Below are 26,535 nucleotides of genomic sequence, written 5' to 3'. Positions count from 1 at the left end.
GGACAGCGGAGTCAATCACCACCTTCCGGAGACACCTGAAACCCCACCTCTTCAAGGAATACCTGGGATAGGATAAAGTAATCCTTCTAACCCCCCCCTTAAAAGATTTAGATGCACTATTGTAAAGTGGTTGTTCCACTGGATATTATAGGTGAATGCACCAATTTGTAAGTCGCTCTGGATAAGAGCGTCTGCTAAATGACTAAAATGTAAATGTAAATGTAATAGTCAGCCTAGTCTGTCTCAGTGTGCATTGTTTGGGGATTTTACGTTAGATGAGGCATACAGCTCACAAAAATGTTGAAAGGTTTTTTGATATAATTAATCAACACTAATCATGTTCATTGAATGTGATTAAAGCAGAAAGTAACATACTAAAACACTTAGCCAGTAAACTAGTAACAACTTACCCTTTCTCTCTTCATCCACTCGTGCCGACTACATTTCCTGTTATTCGATGAGTGAACAATGGAGTGTTATTACAGTCAACTGGTCCTTATTCCTATTAGGAAAATGTTATACACAAAAAAATAGCATGTATTGGTTCTCCCTCCTTATAGTAAGGTATATTATGTTGAGCCTTTTCAGGATTTGGCTGTGATTAGTATTAAACGTTTGTTCATAGTTTTTGTTTATTTTGCATGTTACTTGTTTTTTATGATCTGATCATGAATTTTTCTCAACTTAGTATTTACAGTAACTCTAAAGTATATTGGTATGCAATTAACAAATACACTAGATCTTGAATATACAGTACTTCCCCTGTATACTCTACCCACTTAAAGTTGAAATGAAACAAGTAACATGTACAACTGAACGTAAAGGTTTTCATGCCTTCAGAAAGTATTCACACCCATTTACTTTTTCCACATGTTACAACCTGACTTTAAAATGGATTATATTGATATTGTGTTTCACTGATCTCCACACACCACCCATAATGTCAGTGGAAGTTTGTTTGTAGATGTATGTCTTTAGGCAATAAGTATTCAACCCCTTTGTTTTGGCAAGCCTAAATGATTTAAGGAGTAAAAATGTGCTTTCACATAATAAGTTGTATGGACCCCCCCACACACACACAATTATCTGTAAAACCACTTTATTGATTAGTTAATTTCAAGCACAGATTCAACCACAAAGACCAGGGAGATTTTTCAATGCCTTGCAAAGAAGGGCACAGATTGGTAGATGTGTAAAAATGATTAAAGCAGACGCTGAATTTCCCTTTGCGTATGGTGAAGTTATTAATTAGGCTTTGGATGGTGTATCAATACACCCAGTCACTACAAAGATACAGGCATCCATCCAGTTGCCGGAGAGGAAGGAAACTGCTCAGGGATTTCATCGTGAGGGCAATGGTGATTTTAAAACAGTTGGAGTTATTAATGGTTGTGATATGAGAGAATTGAGGATGACTCAACAATGTTGTACAGAGTGAAAAGAAGAATAAATAAATATATTCCAAAACATGCATTCTGCTTGAAATAAGGCACTGCAAAATAAATACTGCAAAAAATCCAACACAACACATCACTGGCTACCACTCGTCGTATTTTCAAGAAATGGTGGTGACTGCATCATGTTATGGCTATGAATTACTGAGCTCTTCAGTAAGGCCATTCTACTGCCCTGTTTGGAGATTGCATGGCTGTGTGTTCAATTTCATACACCTGTCAGCAACAGGTGTGGCTGAAGTAGCCAAATCCACTAATTAGAAAGTGTGTGCACATACTTTTGTATATATAGTATACATCTTACATATAATGTACATTTCTTTAGCAAGAACACAGTCATTTCAATTAATGACATTACAGCAATCATACAAAGTCATATTTTTTACCTTGACATAAACATTGAAACAGTATTTAGATTTTAGCATACATTTCATAAATTTTCTTTTTCCCGTACTGGTCCCCTGTGGGAATCAAACCCATAACCCTGGAGTTGCAAACACAATGCTCTACCAACTGAGCCACACGGGACCACTCGTGTATAATACTGAATCACTTTGGTCATGTTTTATCAAACATAAATGTCCATGAAACATCTATTTTTGAAAAAGTATTTCAGACCTAATCACATATTGAGTGATATATATGGTTCTGTGGTCAGGTCAGACTCTATATTAATTAATCTAACAATTATTCTGTATCTAAGTTTTTTTTGCTTGGACCTCTACTCCTTTCTCTAACCTGCTGCATTAATTATCTTAACCTGCTGTGTAAGTTCTCCTAACCTGCTATTAAAAAGTCCCTTCCATATGGAAGTGGCGTGAAAAGAGTTTCTCTACTCCATTAGCCTGCTTCTGACTGACACATCCTGTTTCTCTTTTGGTCCCTCCCCTACCGCCTCACTAGTGGGGAAGCCATTGTTTTCTGTTTGACTGTCGTCAAGGAGAAGGTTTGACTCCTTTGCTCCACTCTCAGGCTGTAGCTCTTGCTCACACTGTTGCCCTTCTTTCTCATCTTCCTGTGCATTATCAACAGGCCTTTTTCTCTTGAAACATCCCAGCTGAGTAGAAAGGAAAAACAATGTGAAAAATGTGAATCAAAGTGTTGGTCCTTACAATGCAGAAGCAAAGGTTCTGTCGCAGCTTTGATACTCACCATATACATGACCATTGTGATGATGATCAAGAGGAAGAGTCCTACTCCAACTCCTGTCCCTATTATCAGGTCTCTATGGGGAGGAATGATGATCTCAGCCTGAACATCAATCTGGAGGAATACATTTTGAGACAATGAGTGACGATGGAAGAAGCAATTTAAAAACCATTCTTATACAGTAAACCAGTTTCATTCCACAAATGGAATTACCTGTGTTTGGTGGAAGCTTGAAGAGTTATCCTAATGAGCAAATAAATACATACAAAATTGATGCTTTTGTGAATCTTTGCTCAATAAATATTTATATCTTTGTTGAAGAAAGTTTTTTTTTTTTACAGGAAACTTACCCTTGGGTCACTCGCTGTCTGGACAAATCGTTTTTTGTCATAGCTGAGTTTCACAAAACTGATGAAATTGACTGTTTCTCTATCCCCAGTGAATTTCTTTGGCAATGACAAGCTCTGTAGAGTGAGATATTGTTAGTAGAACTAGGTGGTCATTTTACATTAAGTAAAATTGTGTTACTTGCTTCAGTTCTTTAAAAGTATTTTGTGGTAGTAGAAGAAGTGTTCTGAATTCAGATTTAAATAGCAGAGAAGTTAGATGAAGCTCTATGTTTTTGTCTAACTTGTTGGGAAAGTGGTCAAAACGGCAATTGTTTCAAAAAGTTTAGACGAAAATAGTTGAGGTTACTAGAACAGCTGTCTGATTTCAGATTTGAATAGCAGAGAAGTAGACCCATATGTTATAATGTCTAAGTTGTGGTATAAAATGTTCGGAATGTGGTCAAAATTTCAGATTGTAAAAGTTGACAGAAAATGTAGTTGATGCAGTTACTAACAAAGCGGCATCATTTGATAGGTAGAAGATATTTCTGTTCTGATTTTACACATGAAAAGCAGAGAAGTAGACCAAGATGTCATACCCTCTAAGTTTTTGGGAAAGTAGCTGATTTTTCAGTCACCGTTTACTCATTGTCTCATGCTTAGAATGTGTTCACCCAGTGCTATTAATTTGAAAGTTCTATGGCAGTTAATAAGCCAAGCAAGTGACACGTTCCTACGTCATACTTCCATGTTCATATCCCTGGTCTTTTGCATGAGCTTCAAGTTTATTAACTATTGCGCTACAATTTTGCCCATTGAAGACCACTCAAAAGCCTACAAAAGTTTTTTTTAAACTACTAGGCTATTTGCCACGTCTGTTGCATGGCGTACTCAAAAGTGGGAAGTCAACTTAGTGAATAAAGTTGATGCTGTTATTAAGACATCTGAATCTCTTGATTTGTATAATAGAATGTTGGAATTCATGGGAGTCTGTAACAATGGAACTTTTAGAATGTTGAAGAAATCCCATGGAAGTAGATGGAGGACAAAAAGCTCAATAGTTTAAAAAGTATAATATATATATATCAATAAGTTGTATGCAAGCACACTGGTCCTGACCACTCTGCACATTTTAAAGTTTGAATGGCGTTTCTAGCTTAAATGGTGTAGCGTGCTAATGAATAATAAGCATGACAAAGATTTAAAGAGGGATGTTTGCTGTCCCAAAGTCTCGTTAATTATTAGCATGTTGTTACTCTGTACCATCATTTGTTCAAGTTGGCTTAATACAGACCCTTGCATCTTGATCGAGGTCCTTGAAGGAAACATTTCCAGACAGCACAAATGTAATTGTCGAAAACTTCTCCAAAAGGAAACTTTCACACTCAATGGATTTTTCTGGAGAGCGGTACTGTTAACACAGCCAGGACAAAATGTGTGTTTCAGTAACATGATTACTATACTGAGTTGTAACCTGATTGGATAGGTTACCAACAATGTCAAGAGTGAGGGGCATATTTGAATACCCACCTCTGTTGTTGAATTGATAATCTTTCCACATTGAGTATGGTTCTTCATAAAAAAAGAAACACAACTTGTATTAGGCTGTTTCCTATTGAAATAAATTGTGGCAGTAAAATGTCAGCATTTTCGTAAGCAATGTGAACAATTTACCTGTAAGACAGATATTTGGTAGTCCTTCATTTCAAATTTGTGCTCAAGCTTAGTTGGGAAAGTGAAGGTGACTGTGATGGGTACAGGCATAATGCCTAGGTTCTGCACCTGTAAACAATGACACATTCAATCAATCATTTATATTGAGATTCTATACAAAGGCATTTGTCACAGAACGTGTAACAAAACATATACTTAAACCCCCAAATGAGCAAGCTTAGGGCGACAGAGGCAGTGGAGACTGCTGAGGGGAGGATGGCTCATAATGGCTGGAATGGAGCAAATGGAATGGCATCAAACATGTGTTTGACGTATTTTATATCATTCCACTGATTCCTCTTCAGCCATTACCACGAGCCTGTCCTCCCCAATTAAGGTTCCACCAACCTCCTGTGGACAGAGAATATGCACACAAATAATTCAATATTTAACTGATTATAGCAATACTAAGTTTAGCATTAGTCATGTAAACACCTTTCTCTGATGATCTTAAATGACGTAAGCTCATGAGCGAAGTAAGCGTAAACCTATTAAAACATCTTATTTGCAATCTTTTCAAATTATTGGAACATGTAAACTCCTTTAAAGGGACACTGTGAGAGAGCTATGCTACCGTACCTATAGACTTCCAGTATTTGCGATAGCTAACGCTAGTTAGCATTGGCTCGCAAAACGACCACTAACTTCCTTCATACTGCACGCAGAGAAATACATTATTTCCACAAGTTCATCCAACTCTGGGTGAGTAGAACAAGAATCTTGCAGTATCCCTTTAATGGTGTATCTGTATCCTGTGATGTATCTGAACTGCGCATTTGCTATCATGAGCACCGCGAGCATCCCTCTGTGGTGCGAGTGATGAGAGTCCAGAAAATCCTAACGTATGCATCTTATAATTACTTTTCACATACAAACTTTATACACTGAGTGTACAAAACATTAAAGGACACCTGCTCTTTCCATGATATAGACTGACCAGGTTAATTCTATGATCCCTTATCCCTTGTCTCTTGTTAAATCCACTTCAATAGGTGTAGATGAAGAGGAGGGGACAGGTTAAAAGATTTTTTAAGTCTTGAGACAACTGCGATATGGATTGGGTGTGTGCCATTCAGAGAGTGAATGGGCAAGACAAAATATTAAAGTGCCTTTGAACTGGGTATGGTGGTAGGTGTCAGGCGCACCGGCTTGTGTCAAGAATTGCAATGCTGCTGAGTTTTTCACGCACCACGGGTTCCCGAGTGTATCAAGAATGGTCCACCACCCAAGTTACATCCAGCTAACTTGACACAACTGTGGGAAGCATTGGAGTCAACATGGGCCAACATCAAGGGGAACTGCAAGGCTCTCCAGAGGGTTGTGCGGTCTGCCCAATGCATTACCGGGGGAAAGCTACCCGCCCTCCAGGACACCTACAGCACCCGATGTCACAGGAAGGCCAAAAAGATCAGGACATCAACCACCCGAGCTACTGCCTGTTCACCCCGCTATCATCCAGAAGGCGAGGTCAGTACAGGTGCATCAAAGCTGGGACCGAGAGACTGAAAAACAGCTTGTATCTCAAGGCCATCAGACTGTTAAACAGCTATCACTAGCACATTAGAGGCTGCTGCCTAAAGGCATATACTAGAAATCACTGGCCACTTTAGCCGCGACCGGGAGACCCATGGGGCGGCGCACAATTGGCCCAGCGTCGTCCGGGTTAGGGGAGGGCTTGGCCGGCAGGGATATCCTAGTCTCATCGCGCACTAGCGACTCCTGTGGCGGGCCGTGCGCAGTGCACGCTGACATGGTCACCAGGTGTACGGTGTTTCCTCCGACACATTGGTGTGGCTGGCTTCCGGGTTGGATGGGCATTGTGTCAAGAAGCAGTGCAGCTTGGTTGGGTTGTGTTTCGGAGGACGCATGGCTCTCGACCTTCGCCTCTCCCGAGTCCGTACGGGAGTTGCAGCGATGAGACAAGACTGTAACTACTACCAATTGGATATCACGAAATTGGGGAGAAAATACAAAAAAAGAAAAAAGAAAGAAATCACTGGCCACTTTATGGAATGGAACACTAGTCACTTTAATAAGGTTTACATATCTGGCATTACTCGTCTCGTGTGTATATACTGTTTTCTATACTCTCTCATTCACTTAATGTTTCCATATCTTGCATTACTCATCTCATATGTATATACTGTATTCTATACTATTCTACGGTATCTTAGTCACTTAATAATGTTTACATATCTGGCATTGCTCATCTCATATGTATTTACTGTTTTCTATACTCTCTCATTCACTTAATGTTTCCATATCTTGTATTACTCTTCTCATATGTATATACTGTATTCTATACTATTCTACTGTATCTTAGTCACTTCCACTCTGACATTGCTCGTCCATATGTATATAGTCTTAATTCAGTCCTACTTAGATTTGTGTGTATTGGGTATATGTTGTGTAATTTGTTCGATATTACTTGTAAGATATTACTGCACTGTCGGAGCTAGATGCACAAGCATTTCGCTACACCCGCAATAACATCTGTTAATCACGTGTATGTGACCAATAACATTTTATTTGATTCCTGTGGAACGCTTTCGACACCTTGTAGAGCTCATGCCCTGACGAATTGAGGCTTGTTCTGAGGGCAAAAGGGGGTGTTTGCCACTCAATATTAGGAAGATATCTTTAATGTTTTGTACACTAAGAATCTAATGGGCTTCCCAAAAATGATATGATCGTTGTGATACAATGTTTATTTTGATTGGCGATCTTCAGAATTTCAGTCCGATCAGGTAGCCTGATTATCAGCTGTCCATGTAAAATGGATTTTAAGGGACATTTTTATTTTTGCAATGCATTTATACATTTTAATCAAAATATTATATTAATCAGAGAATTCACAATAATCGTATTATTGAATGTATGTAAATGGTTTGAGTAACAATAAAGTATGTTTTGTTTAAAACACAGAACATTACCCCCACATCGTGTGAATCACACTTTTAATATCAGTCACAGCAATAGCAGTTGATTGTTTACCTCATATACATTCACCAGTCTTTTAGGTGATGTGTCCTCCAGAGTAAAGTTCATGTATGTGGTGGAGTCTTGGGGAAGGCTTCAACAACAACAAGATATATAAGTCACCTTGATTTTATTCAATTAACTTGCAGTCATTCTCAAACAAAATGTTAAGTACAGGCTTGTAAAGACTTACGCTTTTACTACCAGGTCAACTGCAAATTGAACAGGGATGGTCCTGGTAAGGGAACTATTGGTTGAGTTTCCATTGTCACTGTGAATAAAGGAAAGGCAAATGCATTTTTTGTGTACATAAATGGAATGCTATGAAGTCCTTCAGCTAATTGAGTAGAAGGTATTGAGGTTGTATAAAACGAGTTAGTTGTAAGCAATGAATGTTCAAAACTTCGACTGCATGGGGAAAGGAAGGGTGTTTCCTGGACTGATTCTAATCTCTCGTCTAGCTACTGCTCTAACATATTCACACTGGAAGCAGATTTCTACCTCAGTCCGATGACGGTCATCTCCATTGTGTCGTTCCAGTCGTATTTATTCAAAACATGGAATTTACTGGTGAACACTGCCTGAGAAGGAAGATGGCATAGTTCAGAAGAAAAAATAAAGACGATTTGAAATGAGATCATAAAAACTGGGAAAGTGGATTTTTTTTTATATAGCCTGAATTCAAAATTGATTAAATTGAATTCTTTCTTCACAAGGCATGTATCACTCAAAGATCAAAGCTGTTTTAATGACATTGAGTTACTGCTTTGTCACTGCTTTTAGCGCTGAGTCTTTATCATCGAAGGACAACATTTTAAAAGCTTTACCAGTGGATTCACAGTATTATTTACGGGTATATCTAAGTAATCACTCACTGTAGTTTTACTACGGTAGACAGGGAGGCTGACACTGCATGTAGTTCTGTCCATTTCACCTTCCAGACCACCACAGCTGAACACCGTTCTCCTTGTAGACTATGGAATACAGACAATATGTCAAGTTTGTAAATAATTCCGGGTTTGTACATCTGAGTCAGTGACATAGTCTAAAATTAACAAACAAGCATATTAACAGTTTAAGGAATTAATCAATTCAACACTAAATATGTTGCTACATTTTATGAATAATTAGCACATGTAGTGAACATTTAAATGTTTGTCGGAAAACTGATGTTTAAATTAACGTTCTCCTATCCTGGTTCTGCAGTCCCACAAGATGAGCAAGGCAAGCTTTTGTTCCAGCCCAGAAGGAACACCCCTGATTAAACTAATCATCAAAACCTTGATTGGCTGAACATGTTTTAGGTTTCCAGGTTTGAATAACACTGGTTTAGATGAGAGCAAGAAGAAAACATCAGAATGAATTACACAATAGATGGAGTGGTGTCGGTATTACCTTCAGAAGATGCATCATGGAGAATGAGAGGCCAGGAGGGTAGAGGAGAGTTAGACTGGTGTTGTAGGAGTCATCCCCATGATTGGACAGTCTTATAGTCACGTTGAAGTAACTCTGGTCCACCACTAATAAAGTTGATGTGCTGATAAGAGAGACAAAATACATACAGTCAGAGAAAACATGCTTTTTTTGAGCAGTCAGTAATTATTACAGCTACAAACAAGTTACTTTATGTTGCCTCTGTTTATCAGATACCTACATAAAGTTGAAATCCACCTCAAGCTCTGCCACACATGTTTCATTTTCTTTGCAGTTCTTTTCAAAGGGCACCTATGACGAATTCAAGACAACTGTGAATGTGTTTAGATTACCTGTTTTTACAAGTCTTTGGATAAACTACAGTACTCAGTCCACAGTCATTGCTAGTACTTTTGATCATTGTAAGTGAACAGGTTTTAGTCAGACCCAGAATGTATCTTCGTACCTCGACCACAGCCTGTGTAGGACTGGCAGTATTCAGAATGGCAGTAAGACCCTCTTGTTGGCTTTCAGATTGAGAAAAATGAAGTTGGATGATTATGGGCGATAATGTGTCGATCACGCATTGCTGGAAGAAAATAAAATGTGGCATTAATTTCCCTATCCATAGTGCTGAAAAACCCTAATTCTTCTCATCACTGAATAAGATCAATACACAAGAAGAATTCAACAACCTAACAACTTAATGTTATTCATTAAATCCCCTCCTTACGAGATACATTATAGTTGTTGTATTGTTGCATAGCTACAGTTTGTCATTGTTCATACTGTCATATAGACTGAGTGGTTGAAGCAGGTCCGCTCCTTTCTCAGCTCCACTGTAGAGAGAAGACTTCTGGCCCCTTTGTTCGTGTCACTGTAAAAGGCTCGGCTCCTCTGTCTCACTGGATCCACATCCAGCGAGTAGGAGACGTTCATCCCTGCACTCAGCACCTCTGGAAAAGTACACAAGAGTCTTCCTTATCAGGGAGAGAAGTTCTGAACCTCATGGTTGTCTGCTGATGAACACCATTAGGAGTCAAGACCTTAACTCTTTTGACCCAGATCCAGACCAAGGCCCAACCTTTCGATACACTTGGACTTCATCTTCACCACAAGTTGGTGGCACCTTAATTGGGGAGGACGGGCTTGTGGTAATGGCTGGAGCGGAATAGGTGGAATGGTATCAAACACATAGTTTCTATGTGTTTGATGCCATTCCATTTGCTCTGTTCCAGACATTATTATGAGCAGCCTCCCCTCAGCAGCCTCCACTGGTCTTCAGACTAGGAAGAGACCAAGACACACTTATTGTGGTCAGTGATTTAGCTATTCACCGAGGCTCTGACCTGGACCACCAAGGCCACAATTATGTGGTCTCAGATCATGACTCCATTTCTGTTGGAAAGCACAAAGCCTTTAGTGTTCCTAAAGTTCTGAGAGTTCTTACCAGCTTTACTCTTTGTTGCCTCTGCCATGTTAAAGCAGGCTGTTAAAGTGACCACGGGGGAAATGATCTCTTTTGCCAGACAATCAAATCTATCAGTGCTGATCTCCGAGGGATGGAAGTGGAGATGAGCAGAGATGCTGAGGACCGGTCTGGACCTGTGAGCGATCGAGATAAAGATTGGGATGTTAGCCTACATTGTACGATGTTGGGTAGCTCCGCCCACACCTCATTGAGCACAGCCCCCGTTCAGTGCAGATCGCACCCTAGTGGGATATTTTTACTGGTTAAACAACTGTCTGTTTAAACCAGCTGTCTTTTCTTATCATTTTTTGGACTCGTACCTCAAGACAACAACTGCGCCACGCGCTCCTACAACGATATCAGTCAGTCCATCCTCACCCAGGTCCATCTTCCCATCAATCGTCTGGCCAAAGAACTGGAGCTTAGATCTCATCATCACAGCTGAGATGCGCTGCAATAAGAAGACATACACATTTAATGTAAAGCCATTGATATTGATATCCCAGGAGGGATGTCTGTTTTCTTTGATCATGAAGGGCTTCTTTTAATGATTTCCATCTTCGTCTGCCTCACCTGGCTGAATTCAGGGCGGATCCCCTTTAGCTTTTCACCCAGGTAGATGTACACGGCCCCCCTGTGATCATCCTCAAGTGGAGCGCCCACAGCTACATCCTTCAGCCCATCTCCATTCAGGTCTGTGAGAGACGAGATGGAGGAGCCGAATCTACCCTGAGACAGCACTGAAACATTCATCTCCATCCTCAGTTCCAGCTAATAACGGAAGGGCGAGGAGAGATCACATGAAGATAAATCCATATTACACTGTCTTTTTGTGCATTATTATTGAAGATGATGGATATTTATATCCAAATGAATCAATATCGGCTCCCAGATTACCTTGTCCCTGATGAACATATTCAACCAAAAAATCCAGCATTTGAATCTAATGTTCAGAGGTTCACAGTTCAGCCCACCTTATCAGTCAGTGTGTAGACGTAGATCCTGCCCTCTTTCGGAGGTTTGTGAAACATTGGTGCACCCACCAGTAGGAAGTCTGTGTTGCCGTCTGAGTCTATGTCCACAGAACACAGCTCTGCCCCGAAGTAGGAGCCCATCTGAGAAAATCAAAACTTACATTCATACAAAAATGGTTTTGAAATTTTCTAAGAAGTCCTCTGGTTTTGAATGGAACTCATAAGTAAACATAAAAAGTGACATCATGTGTTCCTCTTTACTATCAGAGGAGTGATTCAACCTTTGAAGTAACCCCAAAAGCTGGTTTCATGCTGTCCCTATTGTATAACTTGATTCAGATACCACACTGCTTGCAGAATTAGCTAATGTTACCAACCTGTTCTCCAGGCAATTTTTGTGCCACAGTCCAGTTGTTGTTAACCTTGTGAAAAAGTAGGATCCGTCCAATGTGTTCAGATCTTGGTGCTCCGGTAAAATATAGAAGGTTCTCATTCTTCTTCCCAACAGCTACAGAGTATCCTGTAATAACAATGAAGAAATGTAGGTCCATTGTAACTACACTCCCTTCACTGAAACATCTGAACTAACAGAGCCTTGAAAATAGTGTTTGTTCAAATTCACATTTGAGCAATATAATTTTGTTGAGCTTAATATTCCATTACCCATATAGGAATCTTTGTCCAATGTGGGGTCCTGAATTTCCCTTTCCTCTGATCTCAGACCCTCAGTCTCAAAGAGAGATCCACGCCAGTTGTTTGATCCCACTGAGCCCAGAACCAAGGTGTCCTGTAGAGGAAATAAAACATTGGGTCATGTTGTATGAAATATTATTAATAAGCATTCATTAACTATATACTGTGTCTATAAACTAGCTGCAATGGTGGTCATTACATTTATAAATGCATATTTAAGCATTTACAAGGATTTGCAGAACAATGTAGAAGCATTGTACTAAACATTTTAAAACAATTGATACATATTACAAATGAACATTTAAGATGATAAAACATGCTGGACATACTATTGTGTATCTCACCTTATCAACGTAGACAGCACTGAACCCACTCTGAGACATCTCCTTAGTCAAGTTTCCAGCCAGAGCAGTCTTGGAACCTAGAACATACGGACACTGATATAACTAGCGATACATTAATACTTCTACTGTGGAATTTCTTGAGTAAGGTGTTATCACCAAAAATAAATACCAGTACTCCTCCCTCCTGAATCCTCCTCCCCCTTGATAAGTTCCTTTCCGCCTTGATAAGTTCCTTTCCTGAGGATGGCTCACCTCTCACAGTTCTGGGTGACTTTAACCTCCCCACGTCTACCTTCGACTCATTCCTCTCTGCCTCCTTCTTTCCACTCCTCTCCTCTTTCGACCTCACCCTCTCACCTTCCCCCCCTACTCACAAGGCAGGCAATACGCTTGACCTCATCTTTACTAGATGCTGTTCTTCCACTAATCTCATTGCAACTCCCCTCCAAGTCTCCGACCACTACCTTGTATCCTTTTCCCTCTCGCTCTCATCCAACACTTCTCACTCTCCCCCTACTCGGATGGTATTGCGCCGTCCCAACCTTCGCTCTCTCTCTCCCGCTACTCTCTCCTCTTCCATCCTATCATCTCTTCCCTCTGCTCAAACCTTCTCCAACCTATCTCCTGATTCTGCCTCCTCAACCCTCCTCTCCTCCCTCTCTGCATCCTTTGATCTCCTCTGTCCCCTATCCTCCAGGCCGGCTCGGTCCTCCCCTCCTGCTCCGTGGCTCGACGACTCACTGCGAGCTCACAGAACAGGGCTCCGGGCAGCCGAGCGGAAATGGAGGAAAACTCGCCTCCCCTGCGGACCTGGCATCCTTTCACTCCCTCCTCTCTACATTTTCCTCTTCTGTCTCTGCTGCTAAAGCCACTTTCTACCACTCTAAACTCCAAGCATCTGCCTCTAACCCTAGGAAGCTCTTTGCTACCTTCTCCTCCCTCCTGAATCCTCCTCCCCTCCCCCCCTCCTCCCTCTCTGCGGATGACTTCGTCAACCATTTTGAAAAGAAGGTTGACGACATCCGATCCTCGTTTGCTAAGTCAAACGACACTGCTGGTCCTGCTCACACTGCCCTACCCTGTGCTTTGACCTCTTTCTCCCCTCTCTCTCCAGATGAAATCTCGCGTCTTGTGACGGCCGGCCGCCCAACAACCTGCCCACTTGACCCTATCCCCTCCTCTCTTCTCCAGACCATTTCCGGAGACCTTCTCCCCTACCTCACCTCGCTCATCAACGCATCCTTGACCGCTGGCTACGTCCCTTCCGTCTTCAAGAGAGCGAGAGTTGCACCCCTTCTGAAAAAAACCTACACTCGACCCCTCCGATGTCAACAACTACAGGCCAGTATCCCTTCTTTCCTTTCTCTCCAAAACTCTTGAACGCGCCGTGCTTGGCCAGCTCTCTTGCTATCTCTCTCAGAATGACCTTCTTGATCCTAATCAGTCAGGTTTCAAGACTGGGCATTCAACTGAGACTGCTCTTCTCTGTGTCACGGAGGCTCTCCGCACTGCTAAAGCTAACTCTCTCTCCTCTGCTCTCATCCTTCTAGACCTATCTGCTGCCTTTGATACCGTGAACCATCAGATCCTCCTCTCCACCCTCTCCGAGCTGGGCATCTCTGGCACCGCGCACGCTTGGATTGCGTCCTACCTGACAGGTCGCTCCTACCAGGTGGCGTGGCGAGAATCTGTCTCCGCACCACGTGCTCTCACCACTGGTGTCCCCCAGGGCTCTGTTCTTGGCCCACTCCTATTCTCGCTATACACCAAGTCACTTGGCTCTGTCATATCCTCACATGGTCTCTCATATCATTGCTATGCAGATGACACACAATTAATCTTCTCCTTTCCCCCTTCTGACAACCAGGTGGCGAATCGCATCTCTGCATGTCTGGCAGACATATCAGTGTGGATGACGGATCACCACCTCAAGCTGAACCTCGGCAAGACGGAGCTGCTCTTCCTCCCGGGGAAGGACTGCCCGTTCCATGATCTCGCCATCACGGTTGACAACTCCCTTGTGTCCTCCTCCCAGAGTGCTAAGAGCCTTGGCGTGACCCTGGACAACACCCTGTCGTTCTCCACCAACATCAAGGCGGTGACCCGATCCTGTAGGTTCATGCTCTACAACATTCGCAGAGTACGACCCTGCCTCACACAGGAAGCGGCGCAGGTCCTAATCCAGGCACTTGTCATCTCCCGTCTGGATTACTGCAACTCGCTGTTGGCTGGGCTCCCTGCCTGTGCCATTAAACCCCTACAACTCATCCAGAACGCCGCAGCCCGTCTGGTGTTCAACCTTCCCAAGTTCTCTCACGCCACCCCGCTCCTCCGCTCTCTCCACTGGCTTCCAGTCGAAGCTCGCATCCGCTACAAGACCATGGTGCTTGCCTACGGAGCTGTTAGGGGAACGGCACCTCCGTACCTTCAGGCTCTGATCAGGCCCTACACCCAAACAAGGGCACTCCGTTCATCCACCTCTGGCCTGCTCGCCTCCCTACCTCTGAGGAAGCACAGTTCCCGCTCAGCCCAGTCAAAACTGTTCGCTGCTCTGGCACCCCAATGGTGGAACAAGCTCCCTCACGACGCCAGGACAGCGGAGTCAATCACCACCTTCCGGAGACACCTGAAACCCCACCTCTTCAAGGAATACCTGGGTTAGGATAAGGTAATCCTTCTAACCCCCCCCCTTAAAAGATTTAGATGCACTATTGTAAAGTGGTTGTTCCACTGGATATTATAGGTGAATGCACCAATTTGTAAGTCGCTCTGGATAAGAGCGTCTGCTAAATGGCTAAAATGTAAAATGTAAAATGTAGTATATTTCAGGAAGTGACCAGTAGTGCCACTTTGTGTTTTTTTATGAATAATAACTTTCAGTTGACAGGGACTTTGCTGAAAAATAAGTAAGTAGTACTAAGAGTTTATCTGAATCCGGAGTTGTACCTTCAATGTTGAAAATCTTTTTTTGAAAGTTGTCAAGGATTCCTTTTAGTCCGTTGTAGTCCTCGATGAGGAAAGTGTTGTTCTCTTTTGGCTCTGATGCCAGGGACTTTAATTTCGTCAAATCGACATTCTTGACCTGCCAAGAAATATATCATAATGCAATTGTAGATAAAATAAAAACCTGATATCACATTTAGATAAGTATTCAAACCCTTTACTCAGTACTTTGTTGAAAAACCTTTGGGAGCAATTACAGCCTTGAGTCTTCTTGGGTATGATGCTACAATCTTGTCACACCTGTATTTGGTGAGTTTCTCCCCTTCTTCTCTGCAGATCCACTCAAGCTGTCAGGTTTGATGGGGAGCGTCTTTGCACAGCTATTTTCAGGTCTATTTTCAAGTTCGGTCTCTGGCTGGCCCACTCAAGGACATTCAGAGACATGACCCGTAGCAACTCCTGCGTTTGGGCTGTGTGCTTAGGGTCATTGTCCTGTTGGAAGGTGAACCTTCACCACAGTCTGAGGTCCTGAGCGCTCTGGAGCAGGTTTTCATCAAGGATCTCTCTGTACTTTGCTCCGTTCATCTTTGCCTTGATCCCGACTAGTCTCCCAGTCCCTGACGCTGAAAAACATCCTCACTGTCACGTCCTGACCAGTATAAGGGTTATTTGTTGTTGTAGTTTGGTCAGGACGTGGCAGAGGGTATTTTGTTTATGTGGTTCGGGGTGGTGATTTTTGTAGTAGGGTGTTTGATTTATTATTTCCGGGTTTTGGTCTATGTTCTATGTTTTGTATCTCTATGTTCTTTCTGGTTTGTGGTATTTCTATGTGTAGGTTAATGGGGGGTTGGACTCTCAATTGGAGGCAGGTGCTTTCTCGTTGCCTCTGATCGAGAGTCCTATATATGGGTAATTGTTTGGTGTAGTGTTGTGGGAGATTGTTTCTTGTTTTGCTTGTTACTTGTTTTGCCTGTGTGAGCCTGACAAGACTGTTTTGTTGTTCGTGCGTTCTTCGTTTTATTATTTTGGTGTTCTCTTTATTTAAAATAAATTACAAGATGAGCATCCACATTCCTGCTGCGTTTTGGTCCTCTATTCCCGACGACAGCCGTTACAGAATCTCCCACCACAAATGGACCAAGCAGCGGAGTAAGGAGCAATTCAATATGGACTGGCGGGAGAAATGGACGTGGGAGCAGATTCTGGCCAGAGAGGGCCCATGGAGGAAGTCTAGTGAGGACCGGGAACGCTACCGGGGAACACGACTGGCGTTTAAGCCCGAGAGGCAGCCCCAATTATTTTTTTGGGGGGGGCACATGGGTAGTTTGGCTGGGCGAGGAGTGAGCCCCAGGCCAAATCCCCATACCTTTTCTGGGCAACCAGTGAATGGACAGGTCCCGTGCTTCGGGGTAATGGGTATTGTGGCGAGGCCAAGTATTTTTAGGCCGGTACGCGCAATACCAGCGCCCCGCATTTGCCAGGGGGAAGTGGGCATCCAGCCAGTAAGAGCGATGCCAGTTCTGCGCTCGAGACCGCCAGTACCAGCACCACGCATCAGGCTTCCAGTGCGTCAACCCAGTCTGACTTGGCCTGTTCCCGCTCCGCGCACTAGCCCTGAGGTGCGTGTTCCCAGGCTGATATCTCCAGTACCAGCACCACGCATCAGGCTTCCAGTGCGTCAGCCCAGTCCGACTCGGCCTGTTCCCGCTCCCCGCACTAGCCCTGACGTGCGTGTTCCCAAGCTGATACTTCCAGTACCAGCACCACGCATCAGGCTTCCAGTGCGCCAGCCCAGTCCGACTCGGCCTGTTCCCGCTCCCCGCACTAGCCCTGAGGTGCGTGTTCCCAGGCTGATACCTCCAGTACCAGCACCACGCATCAGGCTTCCAGTGCGTCAGCCCAGCCTCAAGAGTTCGGCAACAGTATGCAGTCCAAAGTATCCGGCAACAGTGTGCGGTCCAGAGTATCCGGCAACAGTGTGTGGTCCAGAGTATCCGGCAACAGTGTGCGGTCCAGAGTATCCGGCAACAGTGTGCGGTCCAGAGTATCCGGCAACAGTGTGCGGTCCAGAGTATCCGGCAACAATGTGCTGTCCAGAGTATCCGGCAACAGTGTGCGGTCCAGAGTATCTGGCAACAGTGTGCAGTCCAGAGTATCCGGCAACAGTGTGCAGTCCAGAGTATCCGGCAAAAGTGTGCAGTCCAGAGTATCCGGCACCAGTGTGCAGTCCAGAGTATCCGGCAACAGTGTCTAGTCCGGAACCGAGGGAGACTGCCTGCAATCCGGAACCGAGGGAGTCTGCCTGCGATCCGGAACCGAGGGAGTCTGCCTGCGATCCGGAACCGAGGGAGTCTGCCTGCGACCCGGAACCGAGGGAGTCTGCCTGCGACCCGGAACCGAGGGGGTCTGCCTGCGACCCGGAACCGAAGGGGTCTGCCTGCGACCCGGAACCGAGGGAGTCTGCCTGCGACCTGGAACCGAGGGGGTCTGCCTGCGACCCGGAACCGAGGGGATCTTCCTGCGACCCGGAACCGAGGGGGTCTGCCTGCGACCCGGAACCGAGGGGGTCTGCCTGTGACCCGGAACCGAGGGGGTCGGCCTGTGACCCGGAACCGAGGGGGTCGGCCTGCGACCCGGGACTGAGGGAATCTACCTGCGACCCAGAACTGAAGGGGTCTGCCTGCGACCCGGAACCGAAGGGGTCTGTCGGTGACCCAGAACCGTGTGAGTCTGCCTATGACCCGGAACCAAAGGAGTCTATCAGCAACCCGGAACTAAGTAAGTCAGTTGACGATCCGGAACTAAAAATGATTAACTATGTATTTAATGAGTCTGCCTACAGTGTGGAAAGGAAGAGGTCTGCCTACGATCCGGAACAAGGGGAGTCTGCCTACGGCCCGAAACTAATCAAGTCTGTCTGCATTCTGGAGGACAGTAGGCCGGAGCCAGAACCACCTCCTGTATAGGTGGGTTGGGGAGGGGGGGTGTAGCACAAGTGCCGTCGGTGACGGCAGCCACCCTCCCTTCCCTCCCTTTAGTTTAGGGGTATTTTTTGTTGTTGTTGTTGTTGTTTTGGGTTTTTTGGTTAGTTATGAGGTGCATCCGGGGTCTGCACCTTTAGGGGGGGGTACTGTCACGTCCTGACCAGTATAAGGGTTATTTGTTATTGTAGTTTGGTCAGGACGTGACAGAGGGTATTTTGTTTATGTGGTTCGGGGTGGTGATTTTTGTAATAGGGTGTTTGATTTATTATTTCCGGGTTTTGGTCTATGTTCTATGTTTTGTATCTCTATGTTCTTTCTGGTTTGTGGTATTTCTATGTGTAGGTTAATGGGGAGTTGGACTCTCAATTGGAGGCATGTGCTTTCTCGTTGCCTCTGATTGAGAGTCCTATATACGGGTAATTGTTTGGTGTAGTGTTGTGGGAGATTGTTTCTTGTTTTGCCTGTGTGAGCCTGACAAGACTGTTTTGTTGTTCGTGCGTTCTTCGTTTTATTATTTTGGTGTTCTCTTTATTTAAAATAAATTACAAGATGAGCATCCACATTCCTGCTGCGTTTTGGTCCTCTATTCCCGACGACAGCCGTTACACCCACGGCATGATGCTGCCACCACCATGCTTCACCGTAGAGATGGTGCCAGGTTTCCTCCAGAAGTGACACTTGGCATTTAGGGCAAAGAGTTCAATCTTGCTTCATCAGACCAGAAAACCTTGTTTCTCTTTTGGCAAACTCCAGGGGGCTGTCATGTGCATTTTACTGATGATTGGCTTCTGTCTGGCCACCCTACCATAAAGGCCTGATTGGGTGAGTGATGCAGCGATGGTTGTCCTTCTGGAAGGTTCTCCCATGTCCAATCAATTGAATTTACCACAGGTGGACTCCAATCAATTTGTAGAAACATCTCAAGGATGATCAATGAAAACAGGATGCACCTGAGCTCAATTTCGAGACTCATAGCAAAGGGTCTGAATACATATATATACACATTACACACACATTTGCAAACATTTCTAAAAACCTGTTTTCGCTTTGTCATTATGGGGTATTGTGTGTATATTGCTGAGGATTTTTTTTATTTAATCAATTTTAGTGTAACATAACAAAATGTGGAAAATGTCAAGGGGTCTGAATACTTTCCGAAGGCACTGTATACAATACATAGCCTACCGCATATTACACATGGCAGAAAAACATTTTTAAAAAACACTGATTTAAGATTGGTACATAATTGGTCTAGCCTAATGATGCTAATTCAGAGTTAGCCTACAATTATAGCACATTTGTATTTGATTTTGAATGGCCTAGTAATAGGGAATTTTAAATATTTTCAAAATGAATAGGTTGAAACCTTTAGCTACAGAATATCTCAACACAAAGTGTGCAGAGAGAGGGGCTGAACAGTTTAATGAAATATGTTTAGTTGTGAAAACATGTTACTATCGATGTTCCCGAACAGATTTCACTTGGTTTCCCAAATTAAGCACTCGGTAGCTGCAGGAACAGGGTTGGAGAGCCCATGGCATACAGAGTTTGGGTGAAATATCACCTGTCACGCAGTGAAATAACCGGAGTAGCTTGACCAATGCCAGTTAAAAATGTACAAGCGGGAAAGTGGCCTCCATTCGCTATTCGAGTGCATACCCATGACATGTCTTTTTTGTCTTGCCCCTGTTCCTGCCCATTTGACAATAGGCCATTCTAAATCAAAACTAATTTGACATATTAGTAAAGTAAATATTTAATGACCATATTTAAATGTGCGAAAATATGATCACTTGATGGGAGTGTGTGCAGCCTGAGACAATGAACAGAGCGCAAGATTTTTTTGCGACTTTCTCAAATCACCAACAGCCCATATATCTTTTGATTTCTAAGGCATTCTAAAGGTTTGTATCATTGACAACTAAAGATTCCAAATAACTATAAATCTAGTTTATCGGACATGTGTCACGTGTGCTCCCTCTCCGGCCTCTAGGTCACCAGGCTGCGCACCAGGCGGCGCGTCATCAGAATCACCTGGACTCAATCACTTCCCTGATTACCTTCTATATATATATATATATTGTGGCAAAGAAGGGGGTCGAGTGATAAATGGCAGATATGTGAGGGCAGAACTAATAAACGGGCTCTGCCCGATCACTAAAATGGCCACCCCGATCAGAACTACAGATCACAAAATGGCCGACTGCCAAAACTACAATTCCCAGAAGCAAGGGGAACCTTCAGAAGGTGGAGCCGACCCACAGATAAAAGGTCAAGAAAAACCAGGAAGAGAGAGAGAGGGCGGGAAGGATCTATGAACCATAGAGAAAGAGACAATCTACATTGGCTGGATTTACCGTGTACGAGCTGGACTGTTTTGGACTTACCTGTTGGTGTTTAGACCTGGACCTACCGAGAACCAGATTTGTGTACCGAACCCTGCTATCCTTGACCTTACATGCGGCCCGGGTGGACCAGGACAGCGAAACAAACACACAGGTACTGTCATGTTCGAAAGAACTTTCATTCTGGGCTGACTTTGGTGACAGTTTCCCACTTAATTTGTGACAAACGCTCCTAACTTTGAAGAGGTTTGCCACAATATATATATATATATACACACACACACACACACACACACACACACACACACACACACACACACACACACACACACACACACACACACACACATATATACACTATATATATATATATAGTATATATATATACCGTCTCAGGATGGTATGTTGGTGGTTGGAGATATCCCTCCAGTGGTGTGGGGGCTATGCTTTGGCAAAGTGGGTGGGGTTATATCCTGCCTGTTTGGCCCTGTCCGGGGGTTTCATCGGATGGGGCCACAGTGTCTCCTGACCCCTCCTGTCTCAGCCTCCAGTATTTATGCTGCAGTAGTTTATGTGTCCGGGGGCTAGGGTATGTCTGTTACATCTGGAGTATTTCTCTTGTCTTATCCGGTGTCATGACGTTGGCCTCTTTTGGTACAGGGAGGACAGTTGACCCCCCCTCCCTGTTGCACCACCACCCAACCTACCTCCCACCCCAATCCACCCTGTGTGTAAAGGGTTGTAAAAACTCTAAAATTCCAGGAGAGTCTCTGGCTACTTGGCCCATAGAGAGACACAGGAAATTCTTCCAACTCATAGAATTGGAAAGCCAAGCGACATTTTGTGTTCTGGAGAATGTATGGAAGATTGGTGAAGAATCCAGCTACGAACTGATCCGCTTGGTACAATTTTGTGATACTCAGAAGAGACAATATAGCCATATTACCATAAAACTGTTTATATAATAGCATCATAATGGTTGTATAGAATGTATTAATAAGGATAAAGCTTTTGTAAGACATTGAGATGCTATGTACTGATGTAATGTGATAGAATTGTATTTCTGTAACCAAATCTAACTCAGCCATAGGCACGCCCCCAGGGACCCATACAGGACCAGGCGTCATTTGACAAGCTGTTCTATGGGCACTATAAAACACCCCTTGATTTACATTTCCCCAGACCAGGCCTACACTCCGTTGGCTAATAGGTTTTACCTTCCAATTCCTCTACTGAAAGTGAACCATACCACGTGGTTAACTTTTAGACTATTGATACCGACAGAATAAGAACAAGTCTTTGATATTAATTATTAGTCTGCAGCTAAGTAAATTATATCATCAAACGCGAAGACCAACGAAACAACCATTCTATGACGACATTAATGAATGTCGCTCTGAAAGATCCATTCTAACCGAGAGAGAGAGAGAGAGAGAACGCGGACAAAACTCCCCAACAGAACAGAACTCTCGAACAAGGATCACGACGACACATGAGCGTAAATATATATATTGATTGCAATTGTTCCCGAATGAGTGAGCCTTCAATTGTCAATTGTTAATATTAATGAACTCTGTGTAAACTTCTCAGCTGACCGTTTATGACCCATTGTCTAACAGACCAGCCATGCTTGTTAGCCAGTAGGGCACATTACTATACCAATCCTTTGTGACGATAATTACTGTGTGTATGTTTTTCTGTTAATTACTTAGTGTAGTAAATAAATGATTTTAAGACAATTGATGTATGGATGATTTCAATAAAGACTGGGTTCGTGCAGATACAACAATTTACGACGTTTGGAATGAGACTGGACTAGAGGTAAAATACACCATTCAACAAGAAGATAATCGGCCTATACTATAATAGAATATAATATTATAGTACAGGAAAGTTATATTAGGAAAATTATAGCTTTGTAATCTGAATATTCTCCTTGGTGCCCCGATCTCCTAGTTAATTACAATTAAACGATTAATCAGTTTAATCGCGTGATAATAATTACAGGGAGCTAATTGATAAACATATCTTCAGTGTAATGGTACCCCAAAGACACGACATTTGGAGCCCCCGTGCGAGGAATCTAAGATAGAATTGGACTTTGCTGTGAAATTCTATATATCAATTGTGCAAACAGAATTGTACAAACAGCCTGCTATGTAAACAAAGTGATTGTGCATTTTCCATTGAGAGAAGCTATTTAGAGTAGCTCTGGTCTTATGTCGATAGCAGTGAGGATTAAATTCCAGATTTAGTCCGTTAGGCCAAACGGTACTATTTCTGTCGGTCAATATTAACTTCTAGAGTAAGGTTAGAAATTACAAGTTAACTGTCCGGTAAACCGAGCCGAATAATTTGCCTACCGCACTAAGACAGTGTGGGCAGACCGTATGCGTATTTGTAGTTAAGTACCGTGTCGCTCCGGTCAACATAAACGCCAGCAGAATATGCTGAATGGGGTTAAGGTGAGACGTCACTAGAAAACCCACCCTTTCCATAAGTGAAAGGATCCTATTTGGGTGCTTGGAAGGATACTCCTGAACCAAGTAGCAATAGCTTAGCATTACGGGTAAGCTAACAGAGAGGGAACATTTTACCCTCCACCGTAACACGTTTAAAATTTCTCCGCTGGCGCGACGGAAGTCCGACCTTTGTACTTCCGTTTAATTTCAGCATTCTGCACCCTGGTGGTGAAGAATTGCCAGTACATCTCTAGGGGAAATCCAAACGTGGAGCACGGTAACATATCCAGACAATCACAATTGACTGGATATGACGTCTCATTCAATTTAACTAACAAGTGAAATTGCCAGATTTACCTTTTCAAGTGGATCTTTCAAATAATATCCAAAATTGATTGGGCGTCTACAATGAGACATGATTAACTTTTTCCAAACTTAACTTAGATGAAGCAATGCTCTCAGGTTAATAGCCTATACAGGTTTGATATATCATAAATAGATTAATCAGTAAAATCTGCTTTAGCAAAGCACATTCACCAAACCCATTACTGACGGGAGTGAATCCCATGTGGCTCAGCCCCAGGGAGGAGCGTACCCTAGTGGTGAAGGGTCCCAACATTTGAACTAAGGTTTACACTTATGATATCCAATCAATGGAGATTGTATGGATTATCGTCTCATTCAATTTATTTAGTTAAATTGTCGAACATACCTTTCTAGGTTCTTCCAATTAAATGAGACAACTTAAACTTTGCATATTAACCTTGATGAAGCAACCTCTCAGGTAATTCAAGTTTAATACCCAGATAGCCTACCCAGGTAGGACTAATCATTGGCATTGATTAATTCAATTTGCTTTTGCAAATTCATTCACGTCCAACTTCCACAGTACTGTACAGTACTGATGGTTCATTAACGTCTATAAATAGATTAAAATCGTCTTTGCAGTTTTCCACATTCCAAAACCAAATTTTGGAAAATTAGGAAAAACATTTTTCCTTTCAAATGTTCTAATAATGTGCAAGCTATCAGAGGGGGTGGTTCCCACTTGCCCGCTAATTAGTGAACCTCCACCCGTAAATGGATTGATCTCTGACCTCAGCAGCGATAACAACCCTAATTATGCCATTAGTGGAAAAGCAGACAACAATGTTTTCCAAAATCAACCATCGGGCGCAGGCCTCGTAAAGGTTCTCTCCAGTCTAGCTCTGATGTCTTGCCATCCGAGATTGCCATCTGTCCAATACCGCAGTGCACAGCTGAAGCACGAGCAGGTAACGGTAGACATAAAGGGACAGGTGGAGAGAACCGGGAAACCAATGACAAATGCAGAAAAGGGAAAAATTCTGCTAGCTATGGAACTGCGTTCGAAAACTGAACAATTAAATGTAATTGCAAAAACGTATGACGATGAACAAGCACAAGCTCTTCAACAAAATCGTTTTCTACAGGAACAACTCGATTTAGCCAATACTAAATACGATGATGTCCATGCCAAACTAGATAAATCTGAAGAGTTATCTACAAACAGGAGCGCTCAACTTGACAACATGCATGCTGTTTTGTTGAATGTTACTCAAAATAACACGGTGCTCCTCAAAGCGCTGCAGACCAAAGACGATCAGTTAATGAACACAATGACAAAGTTGGATGATAAATCAGCAGAACTTATTGAAGTCGCTGACCAAATGAATGATGAGAGAACTCAGGTGATGAGGTTGGAAATATTGATTTCTAAGCAAGCAGAGGAAATCTCATCACTGAATCTCTCGCTCCGTACTCAAGACCTCTATCTGCAAACCATGACAGATAAGTTTGAGACCGAAAGGAGCAGGTGTGACACTCACGTGTCCAAAATCAGTACTCTAAGCGCTCAAGTGGACTCTGCAATGCAGCAGAATTCCACCCTTAGGTACCATCTGGAGGAAATCCAGAATGGTCACGCTCTACAGCGCGACTTCCCATCCAAGCAACCGGAGCCCTGTACTCACAGGAGTGAAGACAATAGGTTTCAGACCTTGCCTCCCTCATGTGTCCCTCAGTCTTCTCCTCTTGGCCCTTTGGCACTGAGTAATATGGCGCCTCTTGGCCAACAACAACAAGGCTTGGCTTCTTCTCTTGGCCTTTCGGCCCCAATCTCTCCACAGGATAAAGCCAACCCTCTCCGCCCGCTTGGCGCGGAATACCTTGACAAACTCGTCAAGAATTTCCCCACCTTTGACCCCGTTCCAGGTCAGCCAAACGATACTGAGACGTTCCTAGCTGACATAGAGGACGCGTTGGGTGGCTACCCGAACGCTACGGGTTCTGACAGGGTTTACCTGTTGAAGCGAACGTCGAATAGACACGTGACGAGGTCCATTCGTCTACAACAGCAACACGTGCTAAATGACTATGCTAAACTTGCCACAGCTTTGAAATTAGAATTCAGTGGTTCTGCGACTCGCAAACACGATAGCTCGCTGGCTAACACCGTCAAACAAGCTCGGAACGAACACCCACAAGCTTTCTATCATAGGCTTCGTTCAGCTTACTTTGGCCTACTCACAGAAACAGGAATGGAAGAGCTGTTACCATTCAAACAACGGTTTCTGTCGAACATGTATCCCACCTTCATTACCTACTTGGGCCCTGCAGCCCACGTTGGCTTGCCTATCTTACAACTCAGAGAGCTTGCAAGCTCAGCTTTTGAGGCATCAAAAGTTCACAACGCTAAGAGCCCTGACCACTCAGTTTTGAAGTTTAACCAGGAGCACTCACTCCAGTTAGAGGGTGCATTATCAGGTATTGGAGCGTCGAGAGATGACGCACAACAACAGTTTCTACCACGAAACCATGATTCCAATAACCTCCGCGGTCGAAATAACTGTAAAGTACGTAGCCATCAACATGACTACCGCTACAATCGACCCGTTCGCTACGTTCCTGCACCCAACCCACCAAAAGTGTCAGAGCACAAGGGTAACAAAGGGTTGAAGGACGATCAAAACGTAGACCAATGTTCTCCAGAAGTCCCATTACGGGAAGAACTTAAGCGAGAACAATTTGAGAAAAGGGTAAAAGATAAGTCACAAGGACTAGACGGGGAATTACCGGACACCAGGTCCGCAGGAATTAACACCCATAGCATGGACGTTAAAGTTCAAATTTCTCCCGCTCTCATTCAAAACCCTATCCAGGGCCCGCTTGATCAAGAAACAAGCCCCCGGGCTCTGTCTATAGACTCTGATACAGAAGTTGCGAAGAAAAAGGTCAAACGCTTCGTTAAAGCCAAGCCCACTC

The 26,535-nt window shown here is 43.5% G+C and overlaps 1 protein-coding gene across 3 annotated transcripts in view; it reads right to left on the bottom strand.

The window, feature by feature from the left end:
- Positions 1–1,082: 1,082 nt before the first annotated feature.
- Positions 1,083–26,535, bottom strand: part of LOC106588086 (integrin alpha-L) — a 38,359-nt gene continuing 12,906 nt past the window's right edge. For all 3 annotated transcript variants that reach the window (XM_014176753.2, XM_014176755.2, XM_014176754.2), the window contains 23 exons: positions 15,466–15,601; positions 12,520–12,596; positions 12,146–12,269; positions 11,860–12,002; positions 11,483–11,623; positions 11,082–11,279; positions 10,829–10,959; positions 10,488–10,642; positions 9,827–9,993; positions 9,504–9,626; positions 9,279–9,349; positions 9,020–9,161; positions 8,500–8,598; positions 8,126–8,205; positions 7,818–7,895; positions 7,640–7,718; positions 4,607–4,714; positions 4,463–4,504; positions 4,227–4,343; positions 2,954–3,067; positions 2,817–2,846; positions 2,607–2,717; positions 1,083–2,511 (listed from right to left, as the gene is read on the bottom strand). In XM_014176753.2, coding sequence (XP_014032228.2) covers positions 2,287–2,511; positions 2,607–2,717; positions 2,817–2,846; positions 2,954–3,067; positions 4,227–4,343; positions 4,463–4,504; positions 4,607–4,714; positions 7,640–7,718; positions 7,818–7,895; positions 8,126–8,205; positions 8,500–8,598; positions 9,020–9,161; positions 9,279–9,349; positions 9,504–9,626; positions 9,827–9,993; positions 10,488–10,642; positions 10,829–10,959; positions 11,082–11,279; positions 11,483–11,623; positions 11,860–12,002; positions 12,146–12,269; positions 12,520–12,596; positions 15,466–15,601 — 2,691 coding nt within the window. In that variant the 3' untranslated portion in view covers positions 1,083–2,286. The remainder of the gene's footprint in view (positions 2,512–2,606; positions 2,718–2,816; positions 2,847–2,953; positions 3,068–4,226; positions 4,344–4,462; positions 4,505–4,606; positions 4,715–7,639; positions 7,719–7,817; positions 7,896–8,125; positions 8,206–8,499; positions 8,599–9,019; positions 9,162–9,278; positions 9,350–9,503; positions 9,627–9,826; positions 9,994–10,487; positions 10,643–10,828; positions 10,960–11,081; positions 11,280–11,482; positions 11,624–11,859; positions 12,003–12,145; positions 12,270–12,519; positions 12,597–15,465; positions 15,602–26,535) is intronic.

The sequence above is a fragment of the Salmo salar genome, chromosome ssa02 (assembly GCF_905237065.1).
Source record: "Salmo salar chromosome ssa02, Ssal_v3.1, whole genome shotgun sequence".
Lineage (NCBI taxonomy): Eukaryota > Metazoa > Chordata > Actinopteri > Salmoniformes > Salmonidae > Salmo > Salmo salar.
Note: the sequence above shows the minus strand (reverse complement) of the source record. Positions and strands in the feature narration are given on the sequence as shown.